The sequence below is a fragment of the Wolffia australiana genome, chromosome 8, assembly GCF_029677425.1.
Source record: "Wolffia australiana isolate 7733 chromosome 8, ASM2967742v1".
Lineage (NCBI taxonomy): Eukaryota > Viridiplantae > Streptophyta > Magnoliopsida > Alismatales > Araceae > Wolffia > Wolffia australiana.
Genome location: NC_135842.1, coordinates 11,934,564 through 11,956,910, shown reverse-complemented (window position 1 = coordinate 11,956,910; position 22,347 = coordinate 11,934,564). Strand labels below are relative to the sequence as shown.

The following is a 22,347-nucleotide window of genomic DNA, read 5'->3' as shown; positions in this document are numbered from 1 at the left end:
CTCCCTTCTCGCCTCTCTTCTTTCTCATCCATCAGACATTTGAGACTCTAAGTTCAATTGAAGCATTGTGTTACATTTGGTTTATACCAGTCCCATAATTAGGGCTTTCGAATGGATTGAATCTCAGACATCTTCTCCTCCTTATCCATGAGAAAAACAAGGTGAGAAAAAATAAGTGCATTGTTTAACCTCTTCTTGTTTCCACTAGGGTTAGCCAAATGCAGGAGATCCCATGAACTCGAGGCAAGGAGAGAATAACAAAAAATAATAATAAACAAAATAAAAAATGATCCCAGCTCTGTATGTTTGTCTAAATTTGATACCACATGGAGGTTCTGAGGAGCGTTTTCCAAAGCAGACCTCAAGGAATAAGAGGGACAACAGTAATAAGTCCATTATCTTCAATGAGTGCGTGAAAATACTTGGGATATCTATATGAGAATATGTTGATAAGGAATCGATACAAATAATAAAATACCTCTATCTAATTATATAGTGACTATGTAACAATTGCAATGATATATAAACACAAATGTCCACAAATTGAAAATCTTTCTTAAAAATAACACGACATCATTAGACCTTCTCAAAGTTTAAAGAAAAAGAGTAAGTACCAGCAATTTGCTTAATTTCTGGAATGCTAAGTTCCCTTAATTCAATTCCATCAAACTTTTTCAAGGTTGAGAAAATGACCCTTGAGATGTTCAAATTGAGACCCATTCCAATAGCATCACTTGCCACAAGTACGTCAAAATTGCTCCTTTCATCATTGAACATGGAGGCCTGGAAAACATTGAATTTTTTTAAAGAGACTCTTGTACCGATTACCAGTGGTTACCTTTTACTATGAAAGGGAAGAATATAATTTGCTTTAAAGATTATTCATCAAAACATATCTGTAGTTGAAAAAACCAATCAACCTCAGTGAAGATTCATAGAATGAGCAATGAACAAAGTGGATGCCCAAAGATGACATGAACACAATAAAATTCAACAAAAAAATTATATTTACAAAAGAACAGGCAATGAAAGGTTTTTACACTATTACAAGATAAATATAAAGATCCGAATTTATGGACCACAATATCCCCAAATTTTGCCTTTTTCTCAGTATTCTTGCTCCAGATTTCTTTGAGTCCTACAATACACAAAAATAAATGGGTTTATCCACCTAAGCAAAAGTTTGATGTTGTCTGATATCATCCGTCAGTGCATCTATGCCTGGAAGAAGACCCGATAGTGGCCCGACCCCGAAGTACAGGCCCAGCCTGCTTCGGCGCCTACTTACGCCCTTCCTCCCAGGAGGTAGGGCAGGAAGAAGATTATTTGTGAGTCCCTCTAGTACCCTATCCTCTGCCGCGTTCCGGCCGTCACTCTCCCTCCCTGTGTTCGCAGGCCCGACATCGTCCCCCCCCCCAAGCAACAACTGTCCATTAGCGATCTTTCACCATCCTCTCGACCATTCCCTTCTCTCCTCTCTACCTCAGGAACTACTCCCTCTTGTCTCTCCCTCTCTCGTCTCCCTTTGAAAGCTTGTGAATGCTTCGTAAACAATTGCAATGTCATTTTTGGTTTGAAAATCGAGTTAATAGTGCAGATCGATCATGCTCCCAAGTCGTGAACCTATCATTGGTATTAGAGCAAGACCACCCTACCTCCGCTGCCACCACCACCATAATGGAAACCGAATCTGAACATTCATCATCGATGAGCGGGGATAACGCGCAGGCCAAGGCACTTGCCGAAGCCATGGAACTCCACCTCTCCCTTTGGTTGCGACGATAAAGCTCCTGACAGCCGCAGATCACCGCCAAGCTGCCACTGCTGCGCCACTGCCCAGGATGCCCCCTCTAGGCCGCCGCAGAGCCTTTCAAAGGCAGACCTCGTCATGCCGGACTTGATATCCGACAACAATGAGTCCAGACTTTTGGCATCATCACTGTGTCCTTCCAACCGCAGATGCGTCACCGCCAGGACCTCAAACCCTACCACTGCCGCCGCCATTGCCCATGCCTTCAGCTCCGCTGTCACCTACACTACCGTCACTTACACTGTAGTTGCCTACACCGCCGTCCGCCTCAAGCTCAGGTGAGGGTACCCCAGCCCACCACCTAGGGTGGCTGAATGGGCGGCCCTTCCCACGCCTGGGTGAGCCCGATTTTTAAGCACGCGAGCAGAGCGCCCCCACCAGAGGAGCTCAAGGGCCTGGCCAACATTCCATTCCTAGGCGAGTTTGGACTCCTCACATGAGAAAGGCCACTGGGGGACCCCCCCTCAAACCGGGACGAGGTTAGCCCAGCCTCCCTCCCCCTCCCCTTATCAGAAATACAGCCAGGGCCGATAGAGCCATGGACATCGACTGAGCCCGAATTAGTCCCCCTTCACAGCTCTTGCCTGTCCTCCCACACCATGATCGGGAGAGTGAGTTTCGGTGGTACGAGACTGACGACGAGTTTGATGCAGTGTCCACCTCTTCATGGCAGCTGGCACAGTATGGCCCCCCACAGGATCGTCACTGCCGCCCTGACCACTACCTGACTGAGGTTGCCCCTGTCACCACACTACAGAGCAGCCCATCTGCTCCGAAGGGAACCTTGAAAGCTGGTTGCGGCGCGTTGAGCAATATTGCCATGCCGCCCCCACGGATGATATGGAATGACTACATATCACCTCTTCTTGCTTAGACGTAAAGGCGTCGACATGGTTCTGATACAGCTCATTTGGTGGTTTAGTCCTCAACCGCAAGAGGCGTATCGCTAACTCATTTGGCTGCAGCAGACAGGGACAGCGGACAAGTTAGTTGCCTCCTTTATGGAACTCACGGGCTACCTACCAACTCTTGCCAATGACATCGTGACGCATGCCCTACACGCCCACCTCCAGCCCACCCTACTTGCTGGGGTAAACCACTGCCCCCCAATGATTGCATGTGCATTTGAAGCGAAGTCAACCCTTGCCGAGTTACAGTATAAGAGGGCCGACAATTGGGTTGACCATTTTGCCCCCGCATGGCCAGCCAGCTACAGTCGGCACCCCTGGTGCTAGGATGCACCAGCTATTGCCTACACGCTGCCTGAACCTCATAAAGGACGAGTTCCTTCATCATTATGCACATGGTCTTTGCTTTCAGCGCAATGAATGGTTTATGCTGGGGCATCGTTGCAGGCTCCACATCCACATAGTCACCTATCACCCCAATAAACCCAAACTGAACCAGTCGAGGTTGTTGACCCAGCACTAGAGGATGATGAATCGATCGACGACACTTAACATAGAGCAAGTGAAGTCGCTGACCGCCATGGGTGTCACTTTCCCCCATGCTCCCCAGATCCAAGACATCCCAGGGCGGGACATACAGGTACTCATTGGCACGAGCCCCTCAGCAAACTTCATCTGCCACTGTCTCACTAGTGAGCTGGGCCTCCCCTTCGACCATACATGCCTGTATCAGCTATGGCAACGACAGGGTCACCAAAGACGATGAGAACGTCGCGAATGTTCCATTGGGCCTCCAGGATACACGGCCATGGTCACCTTCTTGCCGGCTCCTGACCTAAGCATAGACGTTATCCTGGGGCATCTGTCGCTGTACGCTCTTGGTTTGACGCAGGCGCACTAGGATCACTTCCTCTTGAAATATCAGATGGATGGGGTGTGGCACACCTTGGCCGAAAACCCAGTTTCTAGCCGCAAATGAGCTACACGGCACCAGCCTAACAGGGACCCGCACACTCTGAACGTCATGTACATGTTTTCAGTAAGCCCTTTACCACCTTCTGCGTTGAACTAAGTCACGGCTTTCCCTTCGGTTTTTCACCACCCAGGGGGGCTCCACGATGCGCCCTCAACCACCAGATTACCTGCCTTCCAGGTATGGGGCCAATCAACTCATGCCCCTACCGCTACCCTCATTTCCAGAAGAAGCTTGAGCAGTTGGCGCGGGAACAACTCGACGCAGCCATTATTTGGCCGTCGCGCAGGCCTTACTCAAGCCCGGCTCTCTGGGTCTGCAAGAAGGACAACAGCTGGTGTTTCTACATTGACTATCACACCCTCAACAAGATCACAGTCCCCAACCAGTTGCTGATCCCTGGGGTAAACGAGCTGCTTGAAGAACTGCACGACATGTCGAATTTTTCCAAGCTCGATCTCAAATCCGGCTACCACCAAACTTGGCTGTACGAGCACGACATTGACAAGATAGCGTTACGCACCCACTTGGGACATTATTATTATTATGTTGCCATGCCATTTGGGCTGTCCAATGCACCTGCGACCTTCCAGGCCTTGATGAACCTCGTTGACCAGCCCATGCTACGGAAATTTGCTTTGGTCTGTTTTGATGATATCATGATCTACAGTCGCACCCAGGACAAGCATGTGGAGCACCTCACTCAGGTCTTGCAACTCTTAGAGGCCCACCCCTTCAACGTCAGCACCAAGAATTGCTTCTTCCTCCAGCCCTAGTTTGAATACCCAGGTCACTGGATGTCATCTGCCGGGATTTCCATAGACGTCAACAAGGTGTGTATCAGAGCCATCCAAGAGTGGCCCACGACTCTTACCCTCCCTCTCTGCGCTTGCAGACCCAATGTCATCCCCCCATCGAGACATGATTGTTCGTAGGCAATCCTTTGTCCTCCCGACCATTCCTGTTCTCTCCTCTCTCCACAAAAACTTCTCTCTCATCTCTCTGTGAACACTTGTGGATGCATCATTAACATTTCGGATAACATTTCTGGTTTGGAAATCGAGTTAGAAGCACAGATCAATCATGCTCCCGAGTTAGGATGGTATCATTTTTATTGTTAAATAACATCCCAAGATAAAACATGTTGAAATTGAAGACCAGTTCATTAGAGGGAAGATAGACTACAGTATCATGAAGATGGCGTATACCCAATCATCTGAGCTGGCTGCCAATAAACCCACGGAAGGAGGGGTTGGGAGTATTTTTTACGGTTTTTTCCTAGCTGGGCATGCAAAGCACGTTTACACCAGCTTTAGAAGGTTATCAGCCATGGCACATGTTATCTGATGTATGATTTTTATAGCTTTAATTTTTCCAACTTTTATTTACCCTCATTGGACATCATATAAATCAAATATGGCTTGTCAGGTCTGTCTGACTTCCCTATGCAATTTGTATGGTACGCTTATGCCATGACACATGTTATCTGAGTCACTTCTGTCACGGGTCCTGGCCTGCTTTAGTTAAAAGGACCCAGGCCTGTCTTGTAATAGACAGTATATAACTGGCTTTAATAAATAGAAATCCATCTTTTGCATCCACTTTCTTTAGTTTCTAACCCTAACAAGACTGGTTCCTTGCGGCTAAGAAAGAGAGGAAGATTGGAAAACTAACATAAACCCCTCACCCTATTAGCCTAGATCAATTATCATAAGCTAGAATTTATATCAACTCTGTTTCATAGTTTAGAGAAGATTTCACTCTGTAACCTAAAGAGTGAAATCTTCTCATACCGTTGTACTTAAACCAGCCCTCCTCTAATTTAATAGCCCAGTTCCTTTTATTAATTTTAACAATTGCGCTTCCTGAAGAGCAAGGTCTCGAGATCCATTCCCACATCACAACCTCCTAATGTCATATAGGCCCTCACCATGATGAAGCTATAATTTCAATAGATATCAAGCTTGTTCTCCAGTAGCAAAGATTAATTTTGTCAGAGGTATATCAGATGAATAGCTTTATAAAACAATCATGCACATGCAAGAAATAAAAGTACACATAGCATGTCACTCTGCTACTTGCAAACATGACAGTACTGGATACCAGACTATTTGAAAAAAACAAGCGAGAATGACCAAAGTCACCCTTCATAACTTTATGACCATCAGTTTGGGAGAAGGATTAATTTCTTAAACATCAAAATCAAAAAATATGCAAAATAAAATAGGATTGAAGTTACCTGCCTTGTGCGAGTTTCTGGTGGCAAAGAACCATAAACTACTGAACAAAGATGGCGTCCTTCTATCTCAATATGTCTCTAGATAGGAAACAAGAAGTTACAAAATAAAAAAGATAAAAAACATATCGCAGATAACAACAAATGCAGTATTCGAAATATATAAATTTTAATGGGTTTTGAAGGGTGACAGAAGTTTCATCGGTAATATATTTTCAACGTTAATATAAACAGTCTTCAACAGACAGACTCGTTTAGGGTATAGGCTGCATCACGATGTTAATGGCAAGGACTTTGAATAAAATCATTAACAAACACGATAAATTGTAAGAGACTGCTCAAATCTTGATCTTCTCCCTTTGATGCTTCTCTATATGGTGACAGGAGACAGGGGGGCTGATGGCTAGGGTTTGAATGAGCCAAAAGAACACCATTTCTATTGCAACAGACTGGTTTAAATACCAGCCAATAAAACAGAGTCCGGGGACCCTACTTAATAACGTGATCCACAGTCACGTGGGCCACTTATAACTGTGGCCCACATCTAATGATTTAAAGGACAACCTATATGGGCCACTTATAACATGTGGCCCATTTATAGGACTAAAAACAAAAAAAATAACCAACAAGAGATAAGAACAAGATTTCTAATCAACATAAACAAGATAATTTAATCTTCCAAAGAGTGTGTACTAACCTTGAAAATAGACTAAAATAAAATAAAATAATTTTAAATAAATAATTTATTGAGTAGTCTTCAAATAAAATTTATGAACATACAACACACTCAGTGTTAGTGAATGGGAGGCCGGAGGGTGGATATATACAACCGCAAAGGGGAGTGAGGCAAGGATGCCCGCTCACACCCCTTCTGTTCGTACTAGCGGTAGATGCATTAGCCACATGCACTATACTCGCCTGCTCACACTCACAGTCTCTTGAGGGGCTTCCAAACGCATAGCCACCCCGAGGGAATTCCGTCAGTGCAATACACGGACGATACCATTTTATTTATCGAAGGTTCGGTGGAAGAGGCAAAAAATCTGTCCATGCTTCTCGACCTGTTCGCAGACTTTTCGGGCTTACGTATAGATCGGGCCAAATCAGCGTTTGCGAGTTTGAATCTTCCCCAAGAGGAGGTGACACAATGTGCCGAGGCATTGGGTACACTGATTGGCAGCCTTCCTATGAGATATTTGGGACTGCCACCGACCCAAGGGCAGATGACTAAGGCGGACTGGCAGCCGGTGATAGAGAAAGTCGAGCGGCGGCTGGAAGGATGGCAAGCTAAAGTGCTATCCATAGGCGGTCGGCTAGTGCTCCTGAGATCAGTACTGTCAGCTATTCCTATCTTTCATCTTTCCATGTACAAGCTGCCAGCCGGGATCAGCCAGAGACTGGAAGGCTTGATGATACGCTTTTTCTGGAAGGGACCCGATAGTGACCAGAGCCGAGGACTAGCACTGGTCGCATGGGATACCATTTGCAAACCCCTCAAGCTAGGAGGGTTGGGTGTGCTGCACATCCAAAGCATGAATACGGACCTATTAGCGAAATGGGTAACAGGGATCATGCAACCTAGCGAGGACCGAGTCATCCAAATCTTGAGAGAGAACTACGGCGAGGGCTTAAACTGGGCTGACAAAACGGTTCCGATTAGGGGGCGTCACCTTTTTGGCAAGGTCTCAGACAAATATTCCCCAGAGTTCGAGATTTCTACTCAGCCCGACTAGGCGATGGCTCGGTATTTCGCTTCTGGACAGACCACTGGTCGTCACGTGGCCTCCTGCAAATAGCACTTCCGCGGCTATTTGCGCTAGCGCAACACCCCCAGATCACAGTGGGGGGGGTGTTGGGACGGCACATGGAACCCGAGGTTTGTGGGCGCCCTATCAGACAGAAGAGCGGCAGAGCTATTGGAGATGCAACAAGCTTTGAACCAGCTTTGCCCCAGTTACGACAAAAAAGATGGGTGGGACTGGACCAATGCCCCTTTTAAGTGAGGAAAGCCTACGAGGAGATTCGCCAGGGAAACACAGAAAATTTAGACTGTCAGGGTATGCCGGATGATATGGCACCTAAAGATCCCTTTGAAAGTGAAGATATCAGGTGGCTCCTACTCCGCAATAGACTGGCGACCCGAGTTTTCCGGAGGAAAATGTACCCTAACGCACCGACGGAATGTGTACTGTGCACAGGAGGAGACGAGACTGAATCCACCTATTTTTTTTGGATGCCCTTTTGCTCGAACGTTGTGGGCCACACGAACTCAGGTGGTGGTGACCATGACATCAGAAGAGGCCTTCCGGGACTCCATGCAGAGACTTGGAACCAGACAAAATGAAGGGGGGCAGAGCATTAACAGTGCTCTGGGGAATTTGGCGCCACAGGAATGAAGTGGTATTTCAAGGTGGAACAGCCTCCACAGACGGGCTAATCCACGAGGTGGAGGGACTTATGGCGGCATGGTTCCCCAAAGCCGGGATCGGAGGGGGACGAGGATAAATACCCATGGAAATGAGCCTTAGGGCTTGAGTCATGAATTCGCTGGGTCTTTACCGATCTTTTCGGGTGACCGCCTTTTAGCATTCAAATAAAAAAATTATGAACATACATCTTTAGGGATTTTAAATCCATCATATTTAGTAAAAAATATCACTTCAATCCCATTCCACATGAGCCACAAATATATAAAATCCAACAATGCTAGACTTGGAAAAAGAAATTCAATTCCTCACTCATTTATGCTTTAAGTTAACAAATGAATAGACAAACATTCCAAACTGACCTTTAACTTGTAAATCTCCTGTCGAGAAAAGGTAACAATGCAATCACCTCTCTGAATATTTGCAAAAGATCCAAGAGGCCTTTTTAAAGGAAGAAGAGGAGAAAGCCTGTCATAATACAGAACCTGCCATGGCCCCCTTACAAGGTTATAAATAGAGGTGAACCATGACAAAACAATGGAAACGAGAGCACTAATGACTTGGAGAACTTTGTCAACTGAAAAACATGACAGGAAAAGAGTTCATCACACAGGATTGCAGTTGGCAGGAAGAAGGATCGAGAAAGCTTAGAAGATAGTGTTTGACAGAATAAATAGTGTCAGCCTCCAGTAATGGACCAGTAATTGCCTCTATATTAAACTCTCCTCATGTAACTCCTATGTGACCCATGATGTACAACCCATAAGGACTTCCCTTTAAATGACTAATAGGACCCGAACATGTGCCCATTAGTCTAGTAAATACAATGAGGTTTCACACTTCATCAAGATTTTATAGTGTTTTCTCTGTAAACTATTGATTAGAGCTATCGTCTTATTTGTATTTCTTTTTGCTTGAAAAAGACAGGGAAGACCACCCACGAACGGTGGCCAACCTGCTACTATTAGAGACTTAAATTGTGTACAGTTAATGTACAATCATGACCAAAATGGTCTGCCTTTCATCTCCCTCCAACCCAAAAAGATAATAGCACCTCAACGTCGTGAGTGGCGTTCTCCACTAAAGCCGTCCGCCCCTTGAACACCACCTTGTTTCGATGCAGCAATATTGCCCATAGCACAGTTACTATACAATCATGACCAAAATGGTCTGCCTTTCATCTCCCTCCAACCCAAAAAGATAATAGTGCCTCAACGTCGTGAGTGGCATTCTCCACTAAAGCTGTCCGCCCCGTTGTGCAGAAATATTGCCCATAGCACCGCGAGTAGCCCCCCCATTCCAGCCTACCTCTGTATCTACCGTCAGTGACTGAGGCCCGAAATGCCTCGTCGGAGGAGATATTCACCCGTGGTATCTACTGTGATACCCATACTCCCTGGGTGAAATGACACGTGAAGAATAGGTGGAGCAGTCTTCATCACCCCTGGCGCACATAGGACATTTGATGGAATCTGTCAGGGCCCACCTCCAGCGAAAGACCCGTGTGACCAGTCTTCCCCACCTCAACACTCAGCTGAAGAGTTGCACTTTGAGGGGAACTTTTTGCTTAATCAACATGTAACACGCATTGTTGGTTACCGACTTGCCCCTTGCTGGAGAAGAATGAAGTATTAAAGCAGAAGTTTTTTTTAGTTTTCCCATTTTACCCTTTTTTCTGTTTAATCCCTTTTTGGGAAACCCTACCGCCACAGCCGCTCGATCAACAGAGGCCACGTTCCCCACCCTGCCGATCGCGCCTTTGCCCGCGTCGTCGCTGTCTTGCGCCTGCATTGCCGCCCGCTGTGCCACCCCATCTCCGACTGTGCCACCTCTGCGCCATTGCATTGCACTGCCTGCTCCGCCCACATCGCCTTCTCCACTGCCCCGTGCCTCTAATTGCACCACCACCATTGGCTTGCCGCCGTCCATGCCACCTCGCCGCCACCGCCCTTACTGCCACTGCACGCTGCCGCACGTGCTGCCACCGCGCCACCACCGTGCCGTCACCTTGATGCCGCCCCTGCCGCTGCCGTGCGCCATCTTTGCTGTCACTGTGCACCACCTTGCCCATCACCTGAGCCACCAACTGCACTGCCAGCCTCAAGCAACCAACGCCAGCACCCACACTGCCACCGCGCCTTGAAACTGCACTGCCCTCGCCGCCCTCACCGGCAGAGCGGCCCTCGCCAACCCCCCTGGCCACGCCCGCACCGCCGACCATCTGTTGTCCGCACCATCGGCCGCGCCCCCGACCATGCTGTTGTCCGCACCACCAGCCGCGCCGCCCTTGCTGCCGCAGCACACCGTTAGTACCACCGCCCGCTCCATTCCTCGCACTGCCACCTGTGCCGCCGTTTGAGCTGCCGCCTGTGCGCCATTCTAGCCACTGCCAGTCCCCACCAGCAACACCGCCCGCGCAACACCAGCATCACTACCCACATTGTTGCCTTCGCTGTCGTACAAGTTGTCGCCCTCGCTGCTGACAGAGCGCATCGCCCCCACCTGTTGATTCCGGCAGTCTGAATGCCGCTATCGCACCCCGACCAACAATGCTGTCAAGACTGACAGAACGCATGCCGGACTCACATCTCCAGCGTCATGGCCGACTGGGCTTCAGCCCTCAGGTATGCTCGCAACCTTGCCTTAGAGCACTCCTTTACTTCTTTCAGTACCTTCCAAACCCACCTCCATAGCTGGGGTTGAGGTAGACGTAGAAAGGGAACTTGCACTGAGGGATAGGACTCCAGTCGGTCAGCACTTGGTTGGATTCAACGAAGGGGGCACGCATTAGCAGCAGTAGCCGTGCTTGAGCCATCAGCCTTCAACCCAGCATCTGGGTCATTGGGAGCATAGTGGCATTCCCAGGTCCCTCTTACCGTGACTTAGTGGTCATCGGTGTCCGTCGACAACGGTCTGTACTTCTCAATGAATTTATTGTCGCCTCCGCACCTGCATCTTAATCGCATTTCACCCACGTAATTGATGTTGGAACGGTCATTCAATCCCAACCCGTCATTCCGCATCAAAAGATCAGCCGTCAACCTCCCTGACTTGCTCAGGTAATTTTTCTATTTTTTGTGGTACTATATCCTTATCTGTTGCCGATGGTATCTGGTGGATCTTATACACCGGAGCAACTGATCACATGACACCTGACCGTGCTAATCTTGTTAACTATAGAAGTGTTGGTATTTCTAAAAGGGTTCTTACAATAGGTGGATGATATCTCTCAGTTGTCGGAATTGGTCACGTTGAATTTAGTAAGCTTGGGATTTTAAAGGAAGTTTTACATGTGCCAGAACTCAAAGCCCATTTACACTCAATTCAGAAACTCGTTACTGATACTGGATTGAGATTTTCCCTTGATCATGATTCCTGTTCTCTGAATGACAAGGTATCGATGAGGAGGATTGGATTCATTAGACGGGAGAGGGGGCAGCTTGTGTCAGAAGATTGTGCTTCAACGTGTTCTCCTCCATGGAGAGTTCAACCGGCTTGCAGGAGAAGATTTATATGCTCCATAGGAGGATGGGCACCCGTCTTTTGATCTACTCATTGATTGCTTTCCTACTGTGTTTACTGTAATCAATTGTAGTGCTCTTTCATATGAGGCCTGTCAATTGGCTAAGCATCAACGGTCTTCATTTAAATTGTAGAATGTAGGTGTTTGAAACCTTTTGAAATTATTCATAGTGATGTGTGGGGGCCATGCCCGATATCAAGCCTGTCAGGTTGCGGGTTGTTTATTCTATCTGTAGATGATTGCGTAGGTTTACATGGCTTTATATGCTCAAGTCAAAGGCAGATATTCCCCAGATTATTCTGAACTTCTGTGAAATGATTAAGACTCAGTTCAAAGTTAGTGTCAAATGGCTCAAGACGGAAAATGGCAAGGAATTCTTGAAATCAACAGTAGGTTCCTATCTTTCAAGCCAAGGAATTGTCCATGAGTCATCTTGTGTTTATGCACCGCCACAGAATGGACGGGCAGAGAGGAAAATTGTGCACATTCTCCCCTCAGCTAGGTCACTACTATTTCAAGCAAATATGCCCAAGTACTATTGGGGAGAAGCAGTTTGGACTGCAGTCTATCTTATAAATCGAGTCTAAGCCAAGATTACTGGTCTTTGTAGTCTGAGAGAATTGTTGATTTATTTATTTCCAGGTGCTAGACTGGACACAGGTCTTCCACTGAGGATCTTTGGGTGTACAGCCTACGTACACGATCATGGTATGTCAACAAGCAAGCTTGACCCAAGAGCAAGGAAGTGTGTGTTCATGGGATATTCCAGTACTCAGAAAGGGTGTATCTTCTATCATCCAGTGACTTGGAGATCTTATGTGTCCGCTGATGTCACATTCAGTGAAGGAGATATGTTCTATCCAAAGAAGAAGAAAGGGAGTTTGAACATTCCATAAAGTTGGAATCTAGTCTTCAATTTCTTGTGATACCCAAAGACAAAAACAAGGACATAGGACCATCACAAGGACATCTTCAAGGTCAACCTAGGAGTCCATCAGGTAAGGAAGGTCAGAATGCACGGGAGAGCTCAGGTGAGCATATTGTCTCCATACAACAGGAAGACGTGCTGCCAACTGGGGACGATGAGTTGATAACTGTGGTAAGGGAGCAATCAAACTTGATGATTAAATGGAAGCTCTTAGACGCAATCAAGCTTGGGCATTAGTGGAACTTCCGCAAGATAAGAGACCAGTGGGATGTTGATGGGTGTACACTATGAAGTACAAGGCAGATGGAATACTCGCTGAATATAAGGCTAGACTGGTGGCTAAAAGCTACACTCAGTTCCAGGTAATCGACTACGTTGAGACATTTGTTCCATTCGCAAAGTTCAATACAGTGCGAATATTAATTGCTTTGGCATCTAAGCTGGGTTGGAGTCGATATCAATATCATGTCAGAAATGCCTTTCTGCATGGATAATTAGAAGAGGATGTGTATATGTCCATTCCACCTGGCTATAAGTCGACTAATCAAGTGAATGTTGTCTGCAAACTACCGAAGGCGTTGTACGGGCTCAAGCAGTCTCCTAGAACATGGTTTGGGAAACTTGCTTGGTTGATGAAGACGATTGGTTATAGACAGAGTAATGGAGATCATACTATGTTCTTTCAATTCAGTTCTGATTGTCGACATACAATCTTGATTGTCTATGTGGACGACATGATTATTACAGGAGATAATGAAGATGGAATTCATACCTTGAGTCAGAATTTGGCCAAACAATTTGATATCAAGAACTTGGAAAAATTAAGACACTTTCTGGAAAACAAAGTGGCATATTCACATGAGGGGATATCCTTGTCACAACACAAGTATATATTAGACTTGTTGGAGGAAACAAGGATGATTTCCTCAAAACCAGCTGGGATACCTGCTGACATATATGTAAACCTGGATCTTGGAGAGAAGAGTGTGCCAGTCAACAAGGAGTCATTTCAGAGGCTAGTTGGCAAATTGACTTATTTGAACCACACTCGTCCAGATATTGCATATGCAGTGAACCAGTTGAGTCAGTTCATGAATGATCCTCATGAAATTCATATGCAAGCAGTGCATCGTGTATTATCTAATCTAAAGGCATAGTAGGCCAGGATATACTGTTGTCAAGAGCTGGAGGGATGACACTTGAGGTGTACTCTGACGCAGATTTTGCTGGCTCTGTTGTTGACATCAGATCAACTACAGGACATTGTGCATTTATTGGAGGGATCTTGGTAACATGGAGAAGTAAGAAACAGGAGACTGAGTCTCTCTCTAGCGCAGAAGGTAACTATATAGCTATGGTACGTGGGGTATGTGAAGCTGTGTGGATTCAAGAGATTCTTGAAGAACTTGGTCTTCTATCAAAAAGGAGTATCACACATTATTGCGACAATAAATCAGCTATAACCATTGCCCCAAATCCAACTCAACATGATTGGACCAAGCACATTCATTTGAATAGATAATTCATGAAAAAAAAAGATTATCAATCCAGTGTTTGAGAGATCTGCTGCAAAAACGACGGACATCTTCACCAAAGGACTACCAGGACCGCCATTTCAGCAATTGGTCGTCAAGTTTACCATGATCAACATCCATACCCAACTTGCAGGGGGCTACTGATTACAGCTATTATCTTATTTGTATGTCTTATTTGTTTTCTTTATTTTCCCTTATAAGTAATGTAAATGGGCCACGTCTAATAAGTGGCTCATATCTGCATTTAGTGGCCCACATGATTTTAAGTAAGAGGGCCCACACCAAACGCTGTAACTGGCTGGTATCAAATCCAGCGTGGAAGAAAAGAAGAGTGACCCTTTTTCTTTATTCAAAACCTAACATCCAGGTGCTTTCTGTGGATAAAACAGAGGATTATCACCAGAGGAGGAGGAGATTTCATCTGTTCTAACATGGTTCCAGAGCTGTTTCCTGTGTAGGACGGAGGTTGTACTCTGCAACTCCTTGTCTATTCCCTTCCCCGATACAACACTACATCCAGGATCATTTCAGGTCCATGTGACTGTGATCAAGTGACTTATTCCATGTGAGAATAAGTACCTTAAGTTAATGGGGTCCATTAGTCTGTTTTGTATTGACTGGTATTTAAACCAGCTCAGACTGAATAGAAGATGGGTCTTTTTTTATTTTTCTAAAACCTACCTGCCAATGGAGCTTCACTGTGAGGCTAGAGAGGAGTATCAAGGGACAAGGATATCGATTAAGGGCATCTATATCCCTCCCCTCCCATGTTTCCCTTTAATAGCACAGCCCTCCCTTTAGAAGGGCACACTGGAAGTTATCTTATTGACTATTTGTGTCCCTCCAATCCTCTACATCTAAGTTCCATCTTCCCCTCTACGATCCCCGTCCTAGGGATCGTTTCTTCTTCATTGTGTCTCCAGTCAATCCCTACTGCCCTTCATTCGACTCTTTTCCTGACCCTTCCCATTCTCCTCTCCATCCCAGGAACTCTCTTGTTCGTCTCCCTCTCAATCCATCCATCTCTATCCAATTGGGATTTTACATATTGGAATTACATCCAGAAGATACGTCCCCTGGAGGAACGTATCACATTGTCATTTTTAAGTCATCTCATATGTAATTGTGTAACCATGCAATTCTCATTTTGCTTATGTAAATGATATTGTACTAAATTGGTGAACTTTTTTTCTACCAAATGTGTTTAGGGCGGTGGGTTTCTGATGCAGACTTCTTAGAAATACTCCAAATTCAGACAAAACGAACTAGGAAGAAAAGTAAAATATATTGATCAGAGTTGATGATACAATGATTCAGATCCACACTTCCTGGACCTGATCTCCAGACGATTTCTCGTCTCCCAAACTCTTAAGGATTAACTAAGAGCCTTAGGCATCACTCCCCCTTTATCACCGAGTGTTTTCCCAATCTAAACAACACTTATCTACATATATATATATATATATATATATATATATATATATATACTATCACGTCCCTCCTTACTTAGGCAGTTATGCTGCCTCTTCAGTCGCCTTCTTCGAACATATCCAAGGGTGGTGTCATTTGGACATCCCCCTTGGATTCTTCTTCAGGAGATGCCTTTGTTAGTGTCCCTTCAGATGCCTTCGTTGCTTGAGTATGTTGGCTTGACGCCCAGTCTTCTAACTGTATATGAAAGTGAGTGCCATAACTGTCATACCCGTCATAACTGTCATTTTTCACAATCAGCATCGATTTGTTTCTTCTTTCGTATACTTTAGGAAGATTAATATCAGTTTCCTCATGCCGCCCTAACATGCTCCTCGTCTTTATCCCCTCCATACAAAGAACATTTTAATGTTTGAAAAGATTGATTCTATTGATCAAATATCACAAGTGGCTAATCAATAATTTGTTGCATCATACATTAGTCTAACCAATCAGTCATTGAAGACCAGTTCACACGCAATTTCCAAAAATTATATGAGAAGACAAAGAACATACTGTTTACCTTGATTGTATCTCCGGTAACCTCAAGAATCTTTTGGATAAGAGGAACCGCTGCCGGATCTCCGCACACATGAAGCTCGTCTGAAGATATTCCCAGCAGTGCACGCGTAAAAGAAAAGCCTCTGGTCCGACAGCTGATCATCTGAAATAAGAAAAAAATTATTTATCCTGGATTGAACAGTTGATAGTGCTTAAATCACTCAAAGTTCTTTTTCTACACAGAAAAATCATTGTCCCTACCCCCACTTTACATACATTATGAGGCAATACCTCACTGTACCACTCCTGAAGACAATTTACCTGAATTTCATCTATTACGGCGCAATTATAGTCTCCACATGTATCAGCCATTTCCACAGTAACAGATTTGTGGCGAGCACCTTCTTTTTCTTCTCTCTCCTGTCCAGTGATTAAGTCGCATTGGACACCGGCTTTATTTAACCTATTTGCCACCTCCCAAGCCAAAAGCCTTAAAGGCCCGCAGTATATACCTGGCCAATGATAATGATTACCATGAAAAAATGTGATGATCTCTTGAAAAATGAAACTCCTTAGTGCCAAACTGGGTACCAGAAGAACTTCTTTCCAAACTCTTTAGCGCATTGTATGTTTTTCCACTGTTTGTTGGACCCACGTGCAAAAATACTTTGCGTTTCTTCCTCCGAGCATTTGGATACCATGCATGTGGGCATCTGACATACATACATCAAAGAGTGTAATGAAGGGGAAAAGAGATAAGATTACCATGCTCCACAACTTGCATAGAAGTAAAACCATAGACATCTTGCACAAGTTATAAAATGCTAGAAATAGTATTTTTTACAAAGAATGCTTGATACATGATCATCAACAAATTTTCTTTGTTCGTCAGACATGAACTAAAAATTAAAATGTACAACTGATGTCTTAATAGCTAAAAAGTACATACTGAACATCATAGACAACTGGGTACAAATATTGGCCGCGGTGCAGCATAACAAGGCTTTAGTTGAATTCAGAGGCAAGGACTTTTCTTAGAAAGAAAATTTTTCCATGAATGATACAGGAAAACCTTAGATTACACTGCAATAAGATATATTTTTTTCCCTTTCTCCTTTGCCTTTAAATTTATTTTACTCTATATTTCGTACCTTTTTTTTCATAATTCACATGTATACCACTAAGTTCCATAGAATAGATATGCCAATAGCCAGATCCGTTGACATTAAGGGTCTAGAAATCTAGCCAGTGGGCTAGAGACAAAATTAACTTGTTTCAGATTTTTGCCTGAACAGTTATGGGAGGATATATCCCTTGGCTTCATAGAGGGACTCTCTATCTCTCAAGGATTTAATGATATTCTAGTGGTTATTGATAGGCTGAGAAAGTATGTGCATTTTAAAGCCTCAAAAACCCTTTGAAGCTAAAGATATCGCATTAACTTTCAAAAATCGTGAGGCTCCATGGTATGCCAAGGTCTATAAATTCTGACAGACGGAATGTTTTGGAAAAAGCTGCATCAATTACAGAGTAACTCTTCGAGATTTAGCTCCTCATATCACCCAGAAACTGATGGGCAGACCAAAATCACTAGTAAGGGATTGGAATACTACACCTGGTGTTTCCCTTCTGAATGCCCAAAGCAATGGGTAAAATGGCTCCCTTGGGAAGAATACAACTACACCAGTTCTTACTCTGTCCCAACTACAGCATTCTTCTATTTAAAATGACATATTTTAAAGGTGTATACAGAAGAGATCCTCCAACTCTTACGCGCTACGGTTAACCATCCGCCCATTTGGACTCTTTGGATGCCCACCTATAAGAAAGAGATCATACGCTGTCCAGATAAAATCTCATTTGTCTAAGGGTCAAACTTACTAGAAGGAACAGGCTGATAGCATAGGAGGGATATCGAATTCTTAGGGGAAATAAGGTGTGCCTGAAAATCAGACCCCATCTCATGAAATCCCTGGCTAAAAGGCCCTAAGAAAAGTTTTCACCAAAGTTCTTTGGACCGTACACTATCATGACAAAAAATTGGCCCCGTTGCTTATAAATTTGATCTACCAGCATCTGCAAAAATCTATTCTGTTTGTCATATAAATAAACTACAAAAGACACAGGGTGAAAATCAAACAGTTCCAGATATTCCCACTAGCCTATCTGATTCTTTGGAATGGCAGGTAAATCCCAACAGTACATTATCATACGGGTCCACTTGCAACCATATTAACTTCTTATCAAGTGGAAGAATCTGCCCAATTATGAAGCTACATGAGAAGATCAGGAAGTGATCAAGAAGAAGTTGCCAAACTTTCCGATTGGGGACCAATCAGTCTTCGGGCACGGTAGTAGTGATAAGGCTCCTTTGAGAACCTATCAAACATCGAAGAGAAGGCACCAACATCACACTTGTGTGGGTTGAAGGCATGTGCGAATTAAAATTAGAATTGGCTGGAGATGAGTCTATAAAAAAACATACAGAAAACAAGAAAGGAATCTGTCAATCTGAGGGGAAATCCTCCTGGCTCACATCCACAGCAAGTGAATTTTATATCATTACTGCAGCTTGTATGTGATACTGGCGGTGCTTCATTCTTAATAATGATGACTTTTCTGTGTGACAAGTTGTAAGGTCGCACAGTATGTGGCCTTCCCGTGCAGAGGTCTGTGTGCCAACTGCCCCGAGTGCGGGGGTAGTCCACTGCGTACTTGCCCAAAGAGGAACCCTGTATACTTAAGACTCCGGACGAGAGCTGAGACTGTTGTGTAACGACAGTACATACCACGGGTGGTGATATCCGTCCCTGATCTACAAGGCCAATGCCCACATGGTGCTTACGCTCACGGCCGCACAAGTGCAGCTGATCAAGAGGCGGTCGGGCACCTGTTAAGGCTAAGGCACGCAGACCCTGCGGCAGATGTAGCCATGGCGAGTGAAAGCACCAAGACAGATCCATGGCACATGGTCTGTCCTTGCGAGTGAAGTCGTGGCATGCAGGTGCTAAGGCTTGGGGCGCCGAACACATCCCCGTCAACAAGGACCAAATCGGAAGCGGTGTGAGCATGAATGTTGGAGGCGAGCGTAGTCTTAAGGCTGTGTTCTAGACACGGTGGTGCTGCGAGTGGACATCAGGGTGTGTGGTACAACCAACTGGCAGGTGCACCAAGTGCCACAGCCCATGTGTGCCTGGAGTGCTCTGCACAGGGGTACACTTGGTGCGATGGTGCCTGCAAGTGCATAGGCGCAAGGCAGCACACAACAAGGTACATGAGCGCCACTACCCCGCTGCATGGGCTGTGCCCCGTCTTTACATTCTTGTACGGGCCTCACACCTATGTAATGGCTATGACCACCCACGTATCTTTATGTGTGGTAATAATATAACTCAGTGCTCTGCTAAGGGTCTAGTCCAAACTCTTTCATGCCACCAAGCAATCTCAAGCTTCCTCAAGAGACTTCCGCTGCCTGAGAGAGGGCTGCTCAACGGTCCTGCCCAAGCATTGAGGCCGGCACGTGTTCAATCAGAGCATTGTTCTTAGCTGCAGATTTGACCACATGACACAAGGTAACATACAATTAATATCCAAGACGAGGATTTCATCCTTTAGGTGAGAAGATGGATTGCTCCTGCTCAATACCTCGTTTCTAATGTTATTTTTGAAAACATATGAGGCAGTCACCTGAACGAATCGGTAACCACCTGACAAGTACATGGTTTGAGCCCTAGGGCTCTATCACATGTATACACTTTCCTCTTCGCTCTCCATCCCCATCACGAGGAAAACCATGATGCTATGAGCCCTTCTATCTCATGGGAGAGCCCATCTGTAGAGGCCTTCCCTCCTCGGAAGATCACCTCATTCCTATGTAGCCAGATTCCCCAGAGCACTGTCAGCGCTCGGATCCCCACTTCTCTACGTCTGGGACCGGTCCTCTGCATGAACTCCAAAAAAGCCTCATTTGATGACAGGTTCACCGCCAACTGTGCTTGGGCGGCCCAAACTGTGCGTGCGAGAGGGCATCCAACAAATAGATGATTGCAATCCTCATTGTCTCTAGTGCACAACACGCATACCGTCGGGGCATCTGGATACATCCTCATCCTCTTGAGAGAGACGCCAGTCATCAGTCTCTTTCGGAGCAAGAGTCACCCAAAATCTTGACCTTACGCGAAACCTTAAGATGCCAGATGGCTCGACAAGCCTGGATCGTATTTTTGTCTTCCTCGTTGCCCTGGGGATCCGTTCATAATCCTTCTGCACTGAGAAAGGAGCTCTTGTCCAATCCCAACCATCTGATTCCCCCGGGTTAGGGGGGATCTGATTTAGAGCTTGTTGCAAGCCCAAGAAATCAGTTAGTTGTTGGTCTGACACGGCGCCTTCAACCCTCGGATTCCAGGTACTGTCCCAGCATTCACCTACTGTAGCCTCGGGACATTGTGCCAGTGCAAATAGCCGAGGGAATGCTTCTCGCAAGGGGCCACTAGACGACCAGGGGTCTGTCCAAAATTTAAAGAGAGAGCCATCGCCTATTCGGACTGAGTAGAACTCCTGGACTTTGGGGAAAATTTGTAAGAGGCCTTGGCAGAATGCTGATGCCCCCTTGATTGAGGCTATTTTCTTATCTCAGTTTTATCCCCGACCATACTTGTCTCTCAAGACCTGTATTGTGACGTCATCTCTTTGTTGCATGATCCTTGTCACCCACTTTGCTAATAATGTCATATTCATGCTCTGGCTATGCAATACTCTTAGTCCGCCATGTTTGGTTGGCCTGCGTACGGTATCCCATGCAAATAGAGCAAGCCCTCGACTCTGGTCGGTACCAGTGCCTTTCTAGAGGAAGCATCTCATCAAGCCTTCGAGTCTCTGGCCGATTCCAGTAGGTATCTTGAACGCAGAGAGATTGAATACAGGGATTGCTGACAAGATCGCTAGCACCAACCTACTGCCTCTGGACAACACATTGGCTTGCCATCCTTCCAACCGCCTCTCGACCTTCTCTATCAGCGGCAGCCAATCCGCCTTTGTCATCCGCCCTCTAGTTAATGGCAGACCCAGGTATCTCATATGGAGGCTACCGATCAGTGTTCCCAGCACCTTTGTGCATTGAGCCTCCTCCAAGGAAAGGCCACATCTCACAAATGCAGACTTAGCCCGACTGATGCGTAGGCCCGAGAAGTCCTCGGGTAGGTCGAGTAACGTGGACAGGTTTTTTGCATCCTCTACATAGCCTTCTACAAAAAAAGTAGTGTCATCCGCATACTGCAGTAACAAGCTACCCCCAAGGACTCTAGCAGTTTGATAACCCTTCAAAAGGCTGTGTGTACATGCTAGATTAGTGCATGTGGTGATTGCGGCTACCGCTAGCACAAAAAGTAGGGGTGCGAGCGAGTACCCTTGCCTCACCCCACTTTGTGGTTGTATACGCTCGCCTTCCAGCCTTCCATTCACCAACATTGAGAAGGAATGTGTTGTGATGCATGTTTTCATCCATGTGACCCATTCTTTCAGGAAGCCTCTCCTTTTCATTGATGCCCAGAGGAATCCCCAGCCAAGTGTGTCATATGCCTTGGCAAAATCAACTTCCACATGAGACCTTTAGTTCCGTATCGTTTCCATGTCGCTGGGATCTCGCCTGCTGCTACGGCACTGTCGACCAGTAAACGGCCCTATATGAAAGCTGATTGGGAGGGTCTTACAAGTTCCCCAATCACCTCTCTCAATCTGTTTGCCAAGACCTTTGCAATGATAAGGTATATGGAGTTAGACAAGGAGATTGGTCTGAAGTCCTGCCGAGTTAGACAAGGGCCTCGCTTATATTGTTTTTGGCTTTCAGAAGTATCAGCCATACTACCAAGGAGAGAACCATCCGCCTGCATCAACACATGGGACATCCCCATTTTAAATTTTTGAAGGCTTTTTTCCCGTCATTATGACATGGAGTTGATGTTGGAAATCTTTTTGTAATGCATGTCATCTGGCTAAACACTGGCATTAAACTTTTAAAACTATAGATGACCGTCGCTCC

At 45.5% G+C, this 22,347-nt stretch overlaps 1 protein-coding gene across 3 annotated transcripts in view; it reads right to left on the bottom strand.

Moving 5' to 3' along the window:
• The window catches only part of ATSUV3 (ATP-dependent RNA helicase), a 40,017-nt gene that overhangs the window by 14,108 nt on the left and 3,562 nt on the right, over positions 1-22,347 (bottom strand). For 2 of the 3 annotated variants that reach the window (XM_078580159.1, XM_078580161.1), the window contains exons 3-8: positions 16,902-17,023; positions 16,632-16,822; positions 16,333-16,473; positions 8,716-8,838; positions 5,931-6,008; positions 615-783 (exon numbers count right to left, since the gene is read on the bottom strand). In XM_078580159.1, the coding sequence (XP_078436285.1) occupies positions 615-783; positions 5,931-6,008; positions 8,716-8,838; positions 16,333-16,473; positions 16,632-16,822; positions 16,902-17,023 (824 nt within the window). The remainder of the gene's footprint in view (positions 1-614; positions 784-5,930; positions 6,009-8,715; positions 8,839-16,332; positions 16,474-16,631; positions 16,823-16,901; positions 17,024-22,347) is intronic. The other variant, XM_078580160.1, reaches the window with a different exon arrangement.